The 19311-nt window shown below is 39.7% G+C and overlaps 1 protein-coding gene across 1 annotated transcript in view; it reads left to right on the forward strand.

The window, feature by feature from the left end:
* The window catches only part of LOC118341292 (RNA-binding protein Nova-1-like), a gene marked incomplete at its 3' end in the record, with an annotated part of 57731 nt that extends 47534 nt beyond the window's left edge, over positions 1–10197 (forward strand). Inside the window, 1 exon segment of the mRNA XM_035679512.1 lies at positions 10031–10197. Coding sequence (XP_035535405.1) covers positions 10031–10197 — 167 coding nt within the window.
* Between the last annotated feature and the right edge of the window lie 9114 nt (positions 10198–19311).

Here is a 19311-nt window from a genome sequence, read left to right on the forward strand (position 1 = left end):
CATTGTGTTTTGCCAAATCTTGGTTAATCAATAAGATGTTTCTCTCTCTTTTCTTTTTTCTTCCTTCATCCATCCACTCTGCTGTCTTTATGGTCAACCGGCTCTGCTTTTGTCCCCACAGCTGGGCCTGCTCATTAGGCCATAAAACCTATTTAATTGGATACTGAAGCCTGTGCGGTCATTTCCATTGGCTTATTGGGCTGTCAGTCAAGGAATCCATCCATCTCTCGCTGACAAAGGCCTATTGGTTGTTGTCAGCACTTTTTCCACATTACGGGGGACCATTGTGAGTAGAGTAGCTGAGGCAATTTCAATGTAAGAGCAGGTTGAAAAGGGCTCTTCATCATGTGACAGAAGGTGATATTAGGTCCTGATTTGCGCATTTCGAGGTACTACATGTAGCACTGAAACATCAATAAATCATTAGTGCTTTCACTCACACTTTTACTGTAATAAATTAGTATAAGCATAGTTGAGAAACAGTTACAGAAGAGGAAATAAAGTTTTATCTGTGTACTACAGAATAGGTTCTTGTGTATTATTGCTGTATGGTACAAAGCAGGAAATAAACTCATTTTACAATTAGATTTAACCAGTGTTGGCTCAGTAATTTCCATGACATGAAATGCTGCATGCAGCTGATAACGATTGGCTGGAAAATACGTTGTTGAACTTCTGCCACTTGGTTTTTGAGGAAAATGAATCTTGGTTCGGACCTAATAATGGAAAGATATTGGTTTATTTTGGTAATAATATCCTTCGGTGCACATAATATTGGTTGCTTAAGAATTTTAATAATCTTGTTTGAAATGACTCCATTTGCATAAGACTTGAAATACTCACTAATGTCAGTTGAGTTATTATAAAACACTGATTCCAGAAGGCCAATATGAAGACAGATACAAATTTTGCACCAAACTGTTATATTTTTGAAGTTTTTAGTGCTGGGGAAAGTTTTTCTCATTTGTTTTTAAGCTCACCCCTAAGTGAACCTTTTCATGAGAAAAACAGGTGAGAATTAAATTTTGCGCTCGTCACACTGTTATGAACAGACATATGATACACAAACACCAGGATCTCTCGCTGACTTTCATCGCTTTGACGTTAGTTCTCCTCTGTCCGCTTGTCCTCTCTAGTTCTATAAACAATTTTATATAGTCTTTAACCCTCTGGAACAACAAGGTGTTGAGCTGCACCTCTAACAGGCAGCTAATCCAACAGATCTGATCAAAGGTAGCCAGTTAACCTGAGCTTATCCGCAGCCTAAGGAGATCTGTTTAATGAGCTTACATTAAACCAGCCGCCATGTCTCGCTATGCTTCCAATCAGCTCAGATGGAGCCTCCGCAGTTATTTTATAGGACAAGACGGATTTCTTTATTTTATTTTTAATTCATAGTTCTTTCTCTCTGTCTGTGTGTATCCCCCTGCCTGTATTCAATCTTCGTCATCATATTGTTGTCTGTATTTCCATCTCTCCCGCTGTCTTTGTCTCTTTATGATTGCATTAAATTTTTATTTCTGTTTCTGTCTCTCCACCTGTCTCCCTCTCAGTTTTGGCCAGTGACATGAATATCTATCTGTGGAGAGGCACAGAATAAATCAGTAAAAAGACAGGAAGAAAAAACAGAAAATATTAATATGAGAATCCCTTATAAAAGCATTGCAATTATGCTTGCTTTCGAGCTCTCTTCTCTCTGTTTTTACAACATTTTCAGCTGAAAACTGCATATTAAAAAGTCCTCCACTACATGTTTCTGTCTATCTTTCAGGTTTCCCTTACTACATTTCTGTATACATCTTGCAGAATCGCCCTGTCTTTTTGTCTCTCTTGCTCTCTGTTTTCCTGACATTACTTTGTTGTGACAGGTTTCACAAAGGTTTCTCTCTCTGCATCCCAGTCTGTCTGTCTCTCTGCTCCTCTCTGTTTGTCTCCCTCTTTCTCTGGTGTCACTCCATTTTGACATTACTGTCGTGACTCTGTGCCTATCTGCCTCTCCCTCTCTGAGTTTCTGTCCATTTCTCTGTCTTTCCGTCTGCCTTCCCCTCGCTTGATGTTTTTCGGATGTGACAGAAGTCGTGTGAACCTCTGTATCTCTTTCTATTGGCTGTCTTTCTCTCCCCTGCTGATGTTTTTCCATCAGAGTGGTGCTAGAAGTGAAAAAGCTGTACGTCTCGACATAGCAGGGGATGAACATCATGTACCTGTGAACACAAGACCTCTGGCGATGCTGTCACATCTCGTCTCTTCTTCCCGTGTGCTCTGTTATTCTCTGCTGATATTCTCAAATATTAAAAAAGTTTGAGAAACTCACTGCTGACAGGGAACTTCAGGGATCTTTAAAGGACTCTCAGGGCAAAGTCTGGGATTTTTGTTTTTACAAATAGGGCACTTTGCAGGAATTTACCAGAATATATTTGATAACTGTTTCACACAATTGTCGCACAAGCTGGCAGTTTTCAGCCCAACCGTTGTGGAAACCAGACTTTTTATGCCTTTAGTGGTCATCTGAGCTGAAAAACAACATTAATAAATGAAGAAGAAATAGCATTTTTTCAAGTCATGGAAGCTTTAAGACTTTGTTGAGGAAAGTCACAGATTTTTTACATCAGAGCCTTTAAATTATTTTCATAAAATACTCCTCAGTGACCCAGTTTGCAGCTGCAGCTTGTCAACACTAAATCCAATCTCTGCCTTAATTTATCGTTTGATTCACTGGATCAGTACATTTTTCCCACTATGAGAATTGAGCTCATACTAATATACAAACATCATTTTTTTAAAAGAAGAAAAATACATATATATAACATTCTTGCCAAAATATACATACGATACTCTACAGAAGAGAGTTTTTCAATTATCAAACATTATCAAGAACAAATTATTAAGTGTCCTGTAAGTTCTTATTTAACACTGTAATATTTGGTATTGCATTTCCACCAAGTTATTATTAAAAAATGTTAAAAAATCGATGCAGAGGCCTTTTACTTTAGGTCAAGGTCTAAACAGGCTGTAGCCTACATTTCCCACAATGGAACTAAGTAGAATCAACTTTCTGTCCCTGGTAAATGTCTACATCTTTCGAACACCTACAATTTTTTTTACAGCAAGCTATAAATTTAAAGTCTCCAAACCCAAGCTGAGATAACCCTAATGGCATCATTAAAGGCTTATGTTCTAACTTTTAAAAGCTCCTCCAAAGCCACAGAAGACATTATATCAATGTTTTCACAGGTTTAGTAGTACATTCCATGACGAGTAGTGAACTTTATGTGTGTAATTGTTGGAGTGGCCCTTTAATTTCCACAATATTTTTTTTACATTCTATGAATCTACATCCTGGCCATCATTTGACCTTTAAAACCTTAGAAACTAAGCATTTATTGTCATCTAAGGCTCCTCCAGCTGGGGGGAATGAATCATGGCTGCTGCAGGTTGACCGCTCTGCTGCAATTAACAGGGCAAGAGACACCAAGTCATCTTTACAGGGAGGAGACACTGTAACTACATCACTGCAGTGGTCAGTGAGAGGTCACGCTGATACATCACTCTCCTCGCTTTTACTGCTGAGCACTCCACAAGAGTTTCTGAAAATCTGCTGTTTTTAATTCATTGGCTTTTAGTGCAACAAAAAGGCTGAAAATCCCTTTTCTGTTCCTTTTTTGAAATTTTGTTTGCAGCAAAGCATAAACAAACGTTGTGCATCTTTTCCTTCCAGCAGCAGAGGGCGGATGCGTCCCCTCCCCACTGCAGGATCGAGTTGCTTTGATCGNNTGTCGCTCTCTGTGTTCGATTTTTAGCACCGAGGGACATTCTCCCGTCACTCATCCTGGTATTTGTCCAACAGCATCAGTATGCATCGTCATACTGAGCGTGCATATGTTGCTGTGTGTTACTGTGAGTCAGAAATCAGAGGAGAGGCAGCTCGCTGTGCTTTCTGTCTGCTGCCTCCGGTGCCTCTCTGGTCATCAGGGAGAGGAGGAGGTGGAGGAGGAGGAGAGGGAGAGGAGGAGGTGGAGGAGGAGGAGGAGGAGGAGGAGGAGGAAGAGGAGAGCAGAGGAGGAAGGAGTGAGTCATGCTAGTTAATAAAAACAACTGCCAGGGTCCGCAGCCTGGATCATGATCATGGTGATGATGATGATGATGATGATGAGAGTTCTGGTGTTGAACAAAGTGGTGTTGGGTCACTTGGTCATTGTGGAAATAGCGAGCTGAAGTTCACGTCTGGTATGAATTTCACAGACTCTCGCTTTTCATTTTCAATCCTCATCATCCTCTGATAGAAATAAGAGCTCCAGTAATTGAACCTCTTGTACTTTTTGTACTCGACGCTGCAGGTTTCAGTGTGACTGCATTACTAACTGCAGCCTATACAGTAAACTATATGTATTAAACATTTTCCAGTCACAGTACCATGACTAAACAGATTGCATTGATATCTGTGACTCGGTGGAAGAACCCCTGGCATTATTGGCCCCTTTCTGGCACTGTTGCAGGTGTTTCATCTCAGTAACTTAACAACCCTCTGACCTGAAGCTTTCTGGATGTTTAAAAACTTTCGAAACTTTGGAGCTTAGTTCTTTGTATTTTCACTGTCTTTTACAAACCATTACTCTTCGTTTGTTTGCTCCGCTGTATGTGTTATGGTCCTTGATTTGTGGTCCTTTGCCTATATTATTAAGCCCTGTAGTGCATCTCCAATTTTCCCCAAACACTGTAATAAACTCTGGTTTGTTTCTTAGCTCCATCTTCTTCCCAAGAATGCCTATCAGGACTTAAACATGGTTGTCTGAAATGCACATTTCAGTGCTATTGGTCAGCTTTTGTCGTTGCAAATGTGGTTGGTGGTTTTTGTTTAGTGTTTATTTAAGGATTTAATGTGGAAATTATACTTTTTTTTTCAGAATAAACATATCAGATTATTGTCTTCATAATTATTATAATTTGTAATGTCTTAACACATGTCTGGAGGGGATCTTTAATGTTTGTTTAGAGTTTGTGTCCTTGCACAATGTTAAATATACATTATATTGTTGTTCTGTGGGCTACATTTTGTTTCTACATGAGCAACGTAAAAAATGTCTTGTTATGTAAACGGATAACAGCATTGGAAAGATATCGCTTCAGCAGCTGCAGCATGTCAAGTTTGGAAACAGCTTCCAACTGTTAAAATGTCAATTGATGAGGTTCATTTTGTAGGAGAAATGCAAAAGTCACATAATGTACGAAGACACACACACACACAGAGTGATGTCTTGCACCAGGGGGACCAGTACCGAAGTTACTGCCAAAGGAGCTCTCTCGTGATGTGTAAATTCTGTTGTGTTGGCACTGGTTTGAACATTTGTATGTCAGTGACTGTGAGTCTGTGTGTGTTTGCTGCATGATAAACAAGACATCGGGACATGAGAAAGCCAAAGTAAAATAAAACACACATTTTATTGAGGAGACATTCACAAAACTGCCCCTCCAAACGTCATCTTAATCAGCAGCAGTATTTTTCCTCATTTGGTTTCCCTTTCTGTTTCCAGAAAGATTTTCTGAGCTGTTTTCATTACAGGAGGATCTTGTTTGTGTGAACTGCTGTGTCTTCTTACAGCAAGAGATAACAGCTTTCAGATATTGAGATAAAATCTGGATGAAAATAAGTTCCAAACTCCACTATTTAAGATATGAAAATAATTGATCAATTGTGTTTCATAAGGATGAACCTACCTACAAAGAATTATCATCAGTTCTGCAGTTTTACAAAGCTTTTAAGCCTCTTTTACCTCGTAGTTTTGCTTTACAGCACATTGGCTGTCTGATTCATTCGCAGTGTTGTCATCAACCTAATTTGGAGAACCAGCAGACACCTTTATTCAGCAAACAAGCTCACTGGAGAGCAGACAGACAATGCTGCAGACTAACTGGGAAAGAAAGTCAAACAGCTAGTAGCTAAAGAGCCAGATATTTATCTCAGGACTCCAAATGAATGATAATGTTACTCCATGTCTGCAGGATGTGTCTGTGACAGCTGTTTCCTAACCCATTAACCATAACAACTTTAAAAGGTGGTAATATGTAAGGGCCGTGCTTGTTGTGGAGTTCTTCTCTCCTCTCTTTACCAAAAATGACTTCCAGTTTTAAATCATACTGCTCTAATAAGAGTAATCTTTTTAAATAGAAATTGGAAGCAAATAAAAAAAAGTAATGATCCCAAACTATAAATCAGTCCCTTTACAGCATGAACCTACAGTGTTACTACTACAGCACCTTGATGGACCATTATGCAACATTAACACTGCAAAGTTTAAGAGTTTAATTGCCCTCAAGATACATAGAGCACCAAGTGTCAATCATGTTTGGTATTATATGAATATGAATTGATCTCTGAGTGATCTTTAAGTCAATATTTTGTAATGACATTAAGCAGGTCTTTGCTGCAGCGGCACAGCTGTACAGTAGCCTCAGAGTGGCCTTTCCTGCTCCAATCACACTCAGCATACACACACACATGCAAATGCATGCACACACAATCACAACACATAAACATGACAAACACACACTCATGCCAAGACAATGGCCTGCTAATCCTTGCTTCTGATTGGACGAGTCCAGATTACCCAGAGGGCACCAGCTGTCGGGGAGAGGCGAAGCCCAATTTCCACAGTATCAGTACACACACACACACACACCCACACACCCACGCATACACACTCCGGCCGTATCATTCTGCTCACTAATGCTGAATTAAATGCAGAATGAGGCTGAAATGTCTACCAGCAAAGCGTTAGCATGTGGCTAAACTTAAAACGTAATGCTAACATCTAGTTTGTGTGATTTGTTAGCTTGTCGTCACTCGACCCAACGCAGCATTCAGCTGTCAACAGAGGCTGTTTGTCATTGCTGTCGACAGACTGTAAAAATAGGAATGGGAATTAATCTTACTGTAATGCTAACAGGGGTTTCAAAGGTCCGGCATGGCCAGGTTAGCCAAATGCTGCAAATGCCTGAATGTGTGTTTTATTTTTAGCCTCTGTTGTTTCAACCCCTCCACCCTGTACACATTCAACTCTTTATCTGCGGGGTGTGCAGGAATCCTCTGGTCCACATGTTAGGACATTGAAAGTATTAAAAATATCTTAAACGCAGTCGTGAGAATATGGAATATTTTTACCATTTTGGAAGCTGTCTGCAGAATTTGGATTAATGTAGCTGCTCTTTTTTCTTTCCAATGGGACTCTTCAGTCTGCTTTGACCAGTACTGGTTATGAATTTTATTAACTAAATTAATCTTAAATTAGATTCAAGGCAGTATTAAAAAAGGTCTTTAATTTGACTTCCTAGTCTCTCTGTCCTTGCACCATGATGTATGACCAGCTTCCAACCCCCACATAGCTTTTGTCCCTCACTCCCCCAATCCCTCAGTTCCCAGTGCAGCCACAGAGGCCCGAACCAGGCCAAACCGAGCCAGTCCAACAGGGCAGGGAGAAGGAGGAGACGGGAAGCGCTAACTGACACGCTGCTGAGACGAGATAAGAGCAGATCCCACTAAATACTGGAGTCAAGGGAGAGAGAGATGGAAGAGGGAGAGGAAGAGGAGGAAACGGGGGAAACAAAAGGGAGATAAAGTGAGTTAGAGAGGGATGAAGGAAAGGAGAGGGAGGAAGAGAGAAAGCGAAATGGAAAAGAGTATAAAGAGAGAGAATAAATGCTAAAAGGGAGAGAGAGACGGCCAAAGAGAGACTTACTTTCAGTGTGTTGTTGAGATACAGCCGGTCTGATAAGGCTTTGCATTGGCCTAGATTCTCCTCTGTCTGTCCGTCTGTCTGTCAACGCTCTACGGATGCAGCACTGATGTATTTATTCTCTCAGAGTATTAACCTGTAACATTTAAGTCTTAAAGTATTAGGAGAGTGATATGTTTGTCATTGCTTTTGGCTCGAAGACTAACTATGAGGTTAAATTGCGGATATCCAGCTGTTAAGGAGCACACTTGTGGTTTTGCAGATTTTAGCCTGTAGGAATCAGCCGCGTGTTTTACACCACAGCTAATGATTTTGCACACTGTTGTGTTTTAGATTGTGACTATATTTCTTATGATTCCAGGCAGCCGTTGGTTTCATTCATTATGTAAAGTATGAAAATAAATGAGCACACTAAACCGTCAAAAATCAAGACTTTGTTTTTGTTTTGTTTTTACCAAGAAACCTCGTTATGAGGTAATGCAGTATAATACAGACCTCATGTTCAGTTTCAAGAGTCTGATCATTTGTTTTCATATTGTAGGAAATGAACAATAACCCAACCGCTGCCAGGCACTAGAGGAAAGATGCATGGAACTAAACCTGTAAAACATGCAGTATATTGTACAATGGTAGAACTATGATTATGTATACATGACTTAAAACTTGAAAACACTCTGGTTTGGTACTTAAAGGTGTTTAGGTTGTTCACATGCACATTAATGTTATACATTTATGAAATTACTGATTACTTTTGGTCCCCCAAAAATGTTTGTAAAGAACCATGATTCCTACACTTTTCATCTTTTAATGATGCAAACATCATCAAACTCAGCCAAAACCCCGTGAAAAGTGTTTCATTTCTTGAGCAGAGAGACAAAACAACAAAAATGAGTGATTGCGCTACTACAGACTGTTTATGAATGTCTGAATTTCTACTTCATCACCAATTCAGACACTTAGTTTGTATAAACACTGGGTGTCTGGTCACAGGGGGAAAAAGGAAAAACATGAAGTTTATAAAATACAGTATATTCACACACCCTCAAACACATGAACGAGCAAATGCAAATATATAGTTTTTCTTTCATGTGTTTCTTATATTTCCTGCAAATGTGTTTTGACTTTCTCAGTGCACATAAATCCCAGTTTGTACTGCTATAGAAGTGGAGTGTAAATCCTCTGAACCTCCTCTGCTTTTTGATTTGTATTATAGAGTTTAGCCAGTTTATATGGAACCGATATAAATCTTAAAGATACAGTAGTTAATGCTTACACACACATTCTGCCCAAACTGAAGCAGACGTTTGGAAAGCACAGAAGCATGTTTTATTTTTCATTTGACCAGGGAATTGATTTCCTGATTGGACGAAGTCCTGGAAACAGACATAAACTAATATGTTCATGCGAAAAGGATGCAGTGGAAATATGAACGCTGATGTTTTCTGAGTGTTGTTGTGAGCTTTGTGTGATTGGTCTTTCTCTGTTTTGTTTCTCTTTACTGCGCCGATCAGAAACACATTTTTGGAGAAGCAACTTAATACAATAGTATTTTGTGTTAAATTGCTTCTCCAAAAATGTGTTTTTCCATAACATGCTTCAATCAAAATGTAATTACAAGTTTTTAATTAGTTTTCTGCTATAAATATCACTAACCACACTAAATGCTATATACGTTCTTTTTTTTCCACTTGGATTTTTAACTGCATTTCTTGATAATTCAGTGTTTAGTTTTTTCTCTTCGCTGTTACTATTTGCTGCTGCAGCAGCATAATTTCCCTGTGGGGATCATTACAGTTTTTTGGTATCTTTTCTTATCTTACAAATGTTGTTTTTAAAGAAAAAGCCACATGAACCACGGTTGGTTTAATTTTCATTCAACTGCACATAAAAGTGGTGGAAATAGAAAAATTCAGTGTTCAAGTCATAATTGGGACAACATATCCTACACAACATCAAACCTTCACCCACCTGTGGAAACCTTTTGATCCTGTGCTTGAGAAAAACCTAAATGGAACAAATCACTAATCTATATATCAAACCTGATTTTATGTAAAAGTTGGCACATTGAAAAAGAAACACATTTATTCATCAAAGTGACACAAATTTAGCAATAAAATCCAATGATGTGCCAAAGTTACAGAAGACTTTACAAGGAATGGTTTGATTATTAACATATCAACAGCTGATGAAAACAGGCTTCTATTATCTTTTTAAATGAGCTTGTCATATCTCTTCCAAGTACTGTTTGCCTTCAGTTTACTCTCATGCACTAACCTCTCCGTTAATGTGTGTGTGTGCAGGGACGACAGAGCGGGTGTGTCTGATCCAGGGGACAGTGGAGGCGCTGAACGGCGTCCATGACTTCATCGCTGAGAAGGTGAGGGAGATGCCTCAGAGCACCCAGAAGACAGAGCCGGTCAGCATCCTGCAGCCACAGACCACCGTCAACCCCGACCGCGTCAAACAGGTCAGTCGACTGTCTGCTGTGTGTGTGTGTGTTGTGGGTGTGGTGTGTGTGTCAGCTCTGCCTCGGGTGAAGGGTTGTTTGAGGAGGGGAGGATGAAGTGTTTGCCTTTGGAATGACAAACTGTGTGCGTTTCTGTGGGTGGGTTGTGATTTTCTGTTAAAGGCTGAATGAGCGAAAAAGAAAGAAAAACGACAGGCGACCATACAGATATCGTAAACAGATGAGTGGAGAGAGAGAGAAAAAGGGAGTGAAAAAGAAAAGTAAGGCAAAAGGAACAACAAAGGGACAAGAATTAAAGAAAGTGTGTGAAAGAAAAGAGAAAAAAAACGGGACGGGAAAGAAGGAGGGAAGCCAAGAATGAGAGGAAGAAGGGAATGATGAGGGAAGGAGAAAAAAGGAAAAAAAAGTGGGAGAGATGACATCAACTAGACAAGATTGAGTGTGTTGAGGTGTGAAAACATAAACTCCACATTGACATGAAACTGAGCACACACACACACCACACACACACACATACACATACACGTAGACTGACAGCCCATGAAACCTAAACATCCTCACGCCAACTGGAAACAGTTTCCTGCTGAGGGAGGAAGTGTGAGAGAGTGTCCTGATCACTTTCTCTCTCACACACACACACACACACACACACACCTACACACACATACACTCATACACACACAGATCAATTTAGTGTGAGAAGTATCTTAATGAAAAACACGGAGCTTCAACTTTCCTTCCCACTGACTTCCTGTAGCCTTCAGCCTTTTCATCTGCTCCTCCCTCCCTCCCTCCCTCCCTCTCACTCGCTCTGTCTCTCTTTCGAACCAGTTATTATGGAGTGCTGTTGGAGGATGAGTTGATGTTACTGAGTCAGTAAGCATTGCTATCTCACAGTATGCATGATTATGTTATTGTTATAGAATACCTAAAGAGAATTACAACTATATACGTGTTTGCAGTCACTGTCACTGGTCATATAGTCAGCCTCTGGTTCTGCTAACTTTGCTGTTTGCAGCAGCATGTTTTGGTGGTTCTGTTTAAATTAGAACCACCCTGTGTTGATTTGTTACCAGTTGTCCTGATGGAATAAGTTTTTGTTTGTAGAAATGTTGTCTGCAGTCTATGTGTTGTTGAACCAATGTCAGGTGTGTGGACATGTATAATAGCTGTTTTCTTTATTGATAGTACCACTGGCACAGAGTTGTGAAATGTTCTCATCTTGTAATTAAAAGATCGACTGATATGGGTTTTTAAGTGCCGATATTTAGAGAGCACGATATATAATGATATTTAAAAACAAAGAAAAGTCATGTTTGATTCTATTCTATTCTGAAGGAAATTCAGCCACATGTTTACAGCAGGATGCATGAGAGTTATAGTACAGGGCTCAAAGACAACGTTTTCCCCAAAACTCACAAGGGGGAGCACTAATATCGTTCCTGCCTGCAGATGTTTCTGAAGACATATTTGATTATCGACCTTGTGACAGACATCGGTCAATGCTGATTATCTCAAAATGTACGTAATCGGCCCGATTAATCGGCCTATCACTACTTGTAATGGCTTTAATTTGCCAAAAGAATCTCCACGGTTCTTCTGCAAAGTGATTTTATCCAAGACAGTTCCAGATTGTGTGTTAGAAAGAAACTTCCAATGTTGATAAATGATTCCACAAAGTTGTTGTTTGCCAAGAAACTTTATTTTCAATACATGAAGCTCATTCCACTGCTGATTGTACAGCTAAATCTGAGTGCCGATACCAGCTGTGTAATGGAGGACAATTAGTGCGGCCATTGATTATGATCCCAATCTGTTTAAGTGATTATCATCATTCTCTCTTCATGATTGCTCCCTATTGATTAGTCAGGTCTGGCATTGTTTCCATCTATTGACTGCTCAGGCCTGCTAGACAGTTCATTCAACCAGGCCTGTGGCCAAGCACACACACAAACACACACGCAATGCAGTGGCTTTAAAAACAGGATAAATAAATATTCAAAGTAATCATTAGCAACAAAATGAAAAGATGACATCTGCTGCAGAGAGAAAAATGTTCCCAGAAGTTTCTGTTTTTCCTCCTCCTCTCTGAGCTCTGGTGTTGCATTAGTGTTGCGTATGTTTCCCCTGCTGCGATTTCTTATTCTCTGTCATAAGCAGAATTTTGGGGCGGGGGAGGGGAAGGAGCGCTACGCCTTTATAGTTTTGAATAATTATAGTTATCAGACTTGTGTACACACACATACACACACACATACCCACAGAGTCCTCAGAGATAGAAGTTTTTTTTTGCAGAGCACACATTTCTAAGGTGCAGTTATGAAGAGAATTTTATGCATAATTAATCAATACTGGCTACACACACACACACACACATGCTTACTCACCCACTCTCAATCCTCAAGCCCACACACACTCTGCAGAGTTGAACTCAAACAGGCTCATGCAGATAACAGTATTGAATTGTGTTAGCACATATGGTGTCTTGTTTTTTTGTGTTTGCAAAGTTGATGTCTTGTTCTAATTTTAATACCCAAAAATTGCTCTAAATGTTATTCCTCTCAATTCGGGAAGGTACACTATACTATATGACCAAAGTACGCACACACCTATTACAGCTGAGGCGTCCTATTCAACCACAAGAGCTTTAGTGAGGTTGATCACTGATGTTGAGCAATAAAGTGCCTGGTGTGGTTGAGTTCAGGCCTCTGTGCAGGTCTGTCCATATCAAACTCAAGTTGTAGTTAAATGTACTGCACTTATTTATTCCGAGCACTCAAAGCACTTTAAAGTACATTCACCCATTCACACACAATCATACACTGGTGGCAAAGGCTGCCATGCAAGGTGCAAAGTGCTCATGGGTAACTGACTGACTTACACACACTCACACGATTTGGGGTTCAGTATCTTGCCCACCGACGTGCAGAGGGAGGAACTAGGGATCGAATCATCAACCTTCAGATTAGTGGACGACTGGCTCTGAAGTTGAACCCTTCAGATTGTGTACAGATTAAAGTAATTAGATATAACATGTCATATAGTGAGCTTTAGAGGTGCCAGTTTGTGGATTTTGTTACCATACCAGGAGCGGTTTTCAGTCTTAGGGCTAAGCAAAGCTAACCAGCTGCTCACAGTAGAGACACTAGAGTTATGTCACCCCTTTCAACAAACTCTCTGCCAAGAAAAGTTAATATGTGCAATTACAAAAACTATTCCTTTAATAAAACTCCCTCAATATGTTTCCTGTTGCACAAAGTTAATATGTGAGCTGTGTTTTTATTCAGTTTGTGTCTTCTGCAGCATGAGTGTCTAAGGCTGACTGACAGTTCAGTAATGCTGTTTTGGACGAGGCTAGCAGCCGCGGGGAGACAAGCAGGCTAATAGCTGCTGATATTCAGACACTTATAATAGAGAGCGAATCCCCCTGTTGCTCTTTAGGTTATTTATACCCCGTTGGAGAGGCGACTAAATGGATTTGACGACACACATCAGATACACACAGAGAAAGAAACCCCCGACCAAAATAACCTCAGCCACACAGAGTCCTCCACCATTCAGGGACAATTCAGGTGGATGAGCATCTATCAAACACAAAAAAGTTTTTAAAAGTTTTTAATTATAGCAAAAAAGTATTTTATATCACAGTGACATTTTAATGCAGTGGAAAGTGTTTTTTTTTTCTTACTTATGATGAAATATGAGCAGAATTTTAGGTACAAAAGGTTGATTATGAACATATTTAATTATATTACCTTAGTTATGTCATGTTATTCAAGTTTTTCCTGCTTCAGTAATATGCTACAGGACAGAGACTTTTCTTGTGCTGTCAAATGTGTTGCCATTGTTTCAAATGTAATAAAAACTCAACAGAAAAAATACACTGTGTATGTTTTGAAAATTAAAATCAGGGCTTCTTAGGTTTTTACTAATTAAAGCAAATCAGTAGTATACAACCAGGAAAATATGAAAGGACCACTAAGTAAAATCAGAGCATTGTAATGTAGGGAGGGGTAATTTAACAAAGTACAACAACGTAACCCCGGCACACACAGTTACACACACAGTCACACACACACTGAGACACATTTAAGGTCAGTGGGCTGTAAGCTGAGATGTCTTGGTTGACCCTCACAGGGTTTTAAAAGCATTGCTGTCATGGTGCAAACAGTTTTGTAACCAAAACAGCACAAACTCACTTTGATATGATGAGTGGACCTCATATGAAAACACAGGCACACACACGTTGACATACACACCATCATACACATGTGCGGCCTTGAAAGATGAATTGGCGTCCAGTGCAGTGCAGCCGTGGATTATCTACTATTTCGGGTTTGTGGGTAAAATGTCTTCGTCTTCGTCTTGTCAAGAGCGCGGCTGTTGCAGCATGTGCTGTTGGTCTCACTGGTTAACTCCTGGGACTGGGTGAGAGAGAAAAAGATGCTGAGAGAGAGATAGAGAGAGGAGATGTTCGAAGGGTGTTTGTGATGTTGTAAAAAGAGAGGAAGAGAGTTGGAACGAGAGACTGGGAGGAAGAGGGATAAACGGAGAGTGTGGAAGAAGATGACGTAAAGATAGATGGAGAGAGATGGGACAAACGCAGCCAGAAACGAGAGTCTGGCTGGCTGAGTGGGTGACTGAAAGCTGGAAGCAGATCTGAACTCTTGTTAGCCGACAGCTGCGGAGTGACGGAGGGCTTCGCTGGAAGAAGCAGCTGCTGATAGAAAGAAAAACAGAGCAGCGACGACACTGACAGACGACACGCTGCGCTTCAAGGCCACATAACAGGACAACAGACCAGTGAAGAAGATTTATGAGCTGAATAAATTCTTTTACCGGCTCTAATGAGCTCTGACATGACATATGGATGAAGAGAATTTATTGAGGGATTTTATTGCTTTTATTATTCTGTTTGTTTTTGTGTCTGCCAATCATGTAGACTCTTGTAAAACGTCCCGCCACTGTGTTCACACTTCAAATTACAGATTCATAGTTTGGGTGATAAGTGCTCTTAAAAAACTGATTGACACAGTTTGGTTGATGCACAAAATTTAAATTTTTAGTACTTTGAATACGTGTTAGGTGTTGAACTGTAAAAGTTTAGACTCACAGTCTATAGTTCAAACAGTGCTGATAACTCCCATAATGCACTGTTAACTTTGATTTCAGGTAGTTAGTTTAGTGATTATTTTATTGTAATGTAGTGACAGATACATCTTACAGCTGAAAATATTCACTGAATAGTCTAATGCATTCATTAATTCACAACATACCATCTTTTTTTATATAGTTTAAGCTAATTTTAATAGTTTGTCCCAACAATCTGAAACCAATTTGTAAATTATTTTCAGATACAGTTCCTCTAATGGCCACCAGATGCTGACTCTGTGACAGTGAAGTCAAAGTAATACATAGTTATTTTTCACAAACAATTAGGGTCTCAATATAAATAATTGTTTCATTAAGCTGATTTAGCTGTTTATATCAATAATGTCACTTTCTAAACAAGAACATTTTTATTCATGAGCAATAAAATGCACCCATGCTCAGTTCATTACACTCAGAGGTTTTTGCTGCTCCAGCCTCACTTGGTATGGTATGAGCCGAAGCCTCTGGTGATTACTGCGTGCTAATTTTAGAAGGATATTTTTATTATAGATGTACATGTTTGCTCTTGCTATTTGAAGCTTACCTACTTGGGGTACTGTTAAAGTATGTTTCAGCATGCCAGAGACAAACAATTTAATTATCCCAAAACTAAAACACCCAAATGAAAAATAATGTTGATCATTATTCTCATAAACGAGTAGCAGCTGCTCACTTGTCAACTTAACTGTACTGTAAAGTGCAATATGGGCTTTTGGGCCATTTTTGCCTTCATTAACGAGTCTCGCCTGTGACACTCAGACGTGGCGGTTGCTGATTACAACCTCCATCACGTTGCCAAAAGATATTCTATATAATAACATTAATGTAAGTTGGGGGCGAGCAGTAAACCCAAATTCTAACCTCTAATGTCACACACACCACGTCTATGTTTTGTACAGTCCACGTTTTAACGAGGAAGCTAGTATGTGATCTCTGTTTACCTGCTGCTATTTTGGCATACTGTAAATACGGTCGTTGAAGAAAAGCAGCACATAAACATCAGCAATTGTTACATAAAAGCCAAAGCACTCTGGAGACCTCCCATACTGTGTTTATGTGTAAAGTAGTGAAGCATCACCCTACTTACTGCATCAATATTGTATTCATATTGGCAGTAAAACATGCCCTCTCGTCTGTTATTGTTGCATTATGGTGTTTAGAAGTGAGCTGCAGAGCCGGAGCTGCGTCCCCTGTGAGATCAGCTGTAAATGGCCTGTGGTTTTGTTGTGGTATTATTCTGGGGCTATTTTTGGCCCGGGCTGGCCCGCACTGGCCTTTATTCAGACTGAAACTGCAGCAGCACTTTGACGTTGTTTAGTTGTAATCGCTGAATGGTAAAAAACACTCATATACACAAGTCTGGTTGTTTTCCTGGCCGCTCCCTCCAGCTACTTCCTGCAGGAGAAAGGGGTCATTTCCTGTGACTTTTCAACTCAGGCATTAACACCTGTTTCCTACTTCCTGTTATTGCCTCCCTACACAGGAAGTTCGCCATAAATGTCAGGAAAACGTGGAGTCTGGCTCACTTTTTGTCAGATGATGAAGAGGTGGGAGTGTAAGACTTCGCTGGCAAGAGAGAAATAATTCAGCTCCGGCCAAAAAAATGAGTCAAACACACCGACAGTCAGGAAAACTTCTGTGTTGTTGTTGTTGTTGTTGATCAGTGAATGAAAGAAATCAGGTTAGGGTTTGATAGCATTTCATCAGATCTGAATCCTTTAAAATCCTTTGTCAAATCTATTTGACTACAGTTCTCCACATCTAGAACTTTTCCTATGCAAACAGCTGTGTGCTGCAGCTGGAATTGACGCTACAATGCCAGTGAGAGTGAACCGGAACAGTAAAGTTGCGGACCCGGACAGATAAACAATGCTGAAACCCACCATAAAGCTCCTTAAAGTTGATAATTCTCTGCAGGTTCATCACTATGAGCAACTTCTTTCACACTATCACATTATTTTCACATTGTCATTTGATTGCTATCATAACAAATATCCATTATCGTTTCTTTAACTAAATAATAACATATATTCAAGAAAAGAAAACAACAGACACGTGCACTGACAATATATCTGTTCTATTCCATTCTATTCTGCTAACTTGTGATCAGGGTTTTACACTCCTGAGATGTCTTTTACAATATGTTCCTCTCTTACCTTCTTACATAACATTTTATATTTCTTTTCCTGTCAGTCCTGTGATTTGCAGTGTCTGCCTCGCTGCTGAGTCAGCAGAATACCTCGCTCTCTCTCTGTGCGTCTCTTATCTGTTCCAAACAGTGATGATGGAGTGTCTGCATTATATTATCTCTGCTGTAATTCATGAACACCACACACAGGAAAAATCAGGTTCAGATGTGACAGCTTTCTTTCTCACTCGTCTCTTTCTTTAAGACTTAGTATCAATGTGGCGGGAATTTGAAGAAAAGTGATGAGGAGAAAAGGAGCTGGGGGTGGGACGTACGGGCAAAAAGTATAGATTTCTGCCACATGGGGAGTGAAGAGGAGGAGGTGTTTTTTACCTCCCTCCCCCTGGGCTGCTGGAGAGAGGAGAGGGGAGGAGATATTGTATTATCTGACAGTTCATTACACAAACAGATTTTGCGTTTGTCACCCTTTTAAACAAATGTGTTTTTACATTATCTGTAAGTACCTGCAGCACTCTACACATTCATCTTTTTGTGCTTTTTTTTGACACACAATGTAAGAAGCTAATGGCCTTCCTGACAAGTTACTGTATGCGCTTGTGACGCTGCTGCCAGGAAACTGTTCATATTCCTCCAGTCAAACAGCAGCTCACATATATCTGCAGACTGAAACTGTTTTTAACTGTATATTAATACACATCACAGTCTCCACACTGTGTATATTCTCATTAGCGATTTACATTCAGTATTAGACTGTTGGGAGGTAGATGTGTAGAGTGGTTTCTCATCTTATACTGTTGACATTTTTATCTGTTATTGTATTAAGATCCACTCTGAAACCTGGCTAAGAGGCTTTTAACCCAACCAGAGCTCTAATTTTAGTCCTGATATTGTAGGAATAGCCGGGTGAAAAGAGGACAGAGGTAGAGAGAATTTTACAGACATGTTCTTGCTGATTTAAGATATAAGAATAAGTTATCAAGGTGGCATTTTGTTTCATTTTACTAAAGATATGAGTTGTATCTGAATGTCACTTGTAGGAGATACTGTAATGTTTAAACACAAATCACATTAGTCTGTTTTCCACCTGTCGGGAAATCTAGCACCAAGTCATAATTTTGAGAGAAAAGAAAGTGAGGAAGAAAGAAATAGAGAGTTGGTATGAAGGATTATAGTGACAGACCGAAGGAGGAGCCAGAATGACAACCAGAAATAATCCTCCTGCTGATCAAACGTTGCATCCATCTAAAAAGGAAAACTCTCCTGGGTAGAAATCTCACCCCAGCAACTCAACAAAGGTGTGCTTGTTCCAACACTTCCCCAAAGTTACAATACACAGTGTTTATTTTACATTCAGCAGCAAATGGAAATATTTGACACGTATTATGCATCAGTTTAAACTCTGCACTCATCCACAAAATTCAGCTGGACATGTTTGGTATCTCTGGAAACTTTGAGGCAGCCATTAAAGTTTTGTGGATTTGAACGGTTTGAGTCTTGGCTGCACAACATGCGTGTAATGATGGAGGCAGCGGAGGGTCGAGCCGGTTAAAGGAAACACAGTGAATGTTTAACAGTAAGCAAAAAAGTGATTCATGGCTTGAAGTGGCAAACCAACAGTCATTCATTAATGCGCTCATTTCCATTTACAAGTCAGGAACATTTTTAATGATTCAGGCAGTTGGATTTTGATTTATTGAACCACAAATATATTTTTTGCTTTTGCTTTCCTTACAGTGTTTTGAAATTTAATTCTTCTTTGGCCATATTTTGCACTTTAACAGTAAAATGAGGTAATTTTGTGTGTGTGTGTGTGT

This window comes from Morone saxatilis, unplaced genomic scaffold, assembly GCF_004916995.1.
Source record: "Morone saxatilis isolate NCDOM2014 unplaced genomic scaffold, NCSU_SB_2.0 Contig8, whole genome shotgun sequence".
Lineage (NCBI taxonomy): Eukaryota > Metazoa > Chordata > Actinopteri > Moronidae > Morone > Morone saxatilis.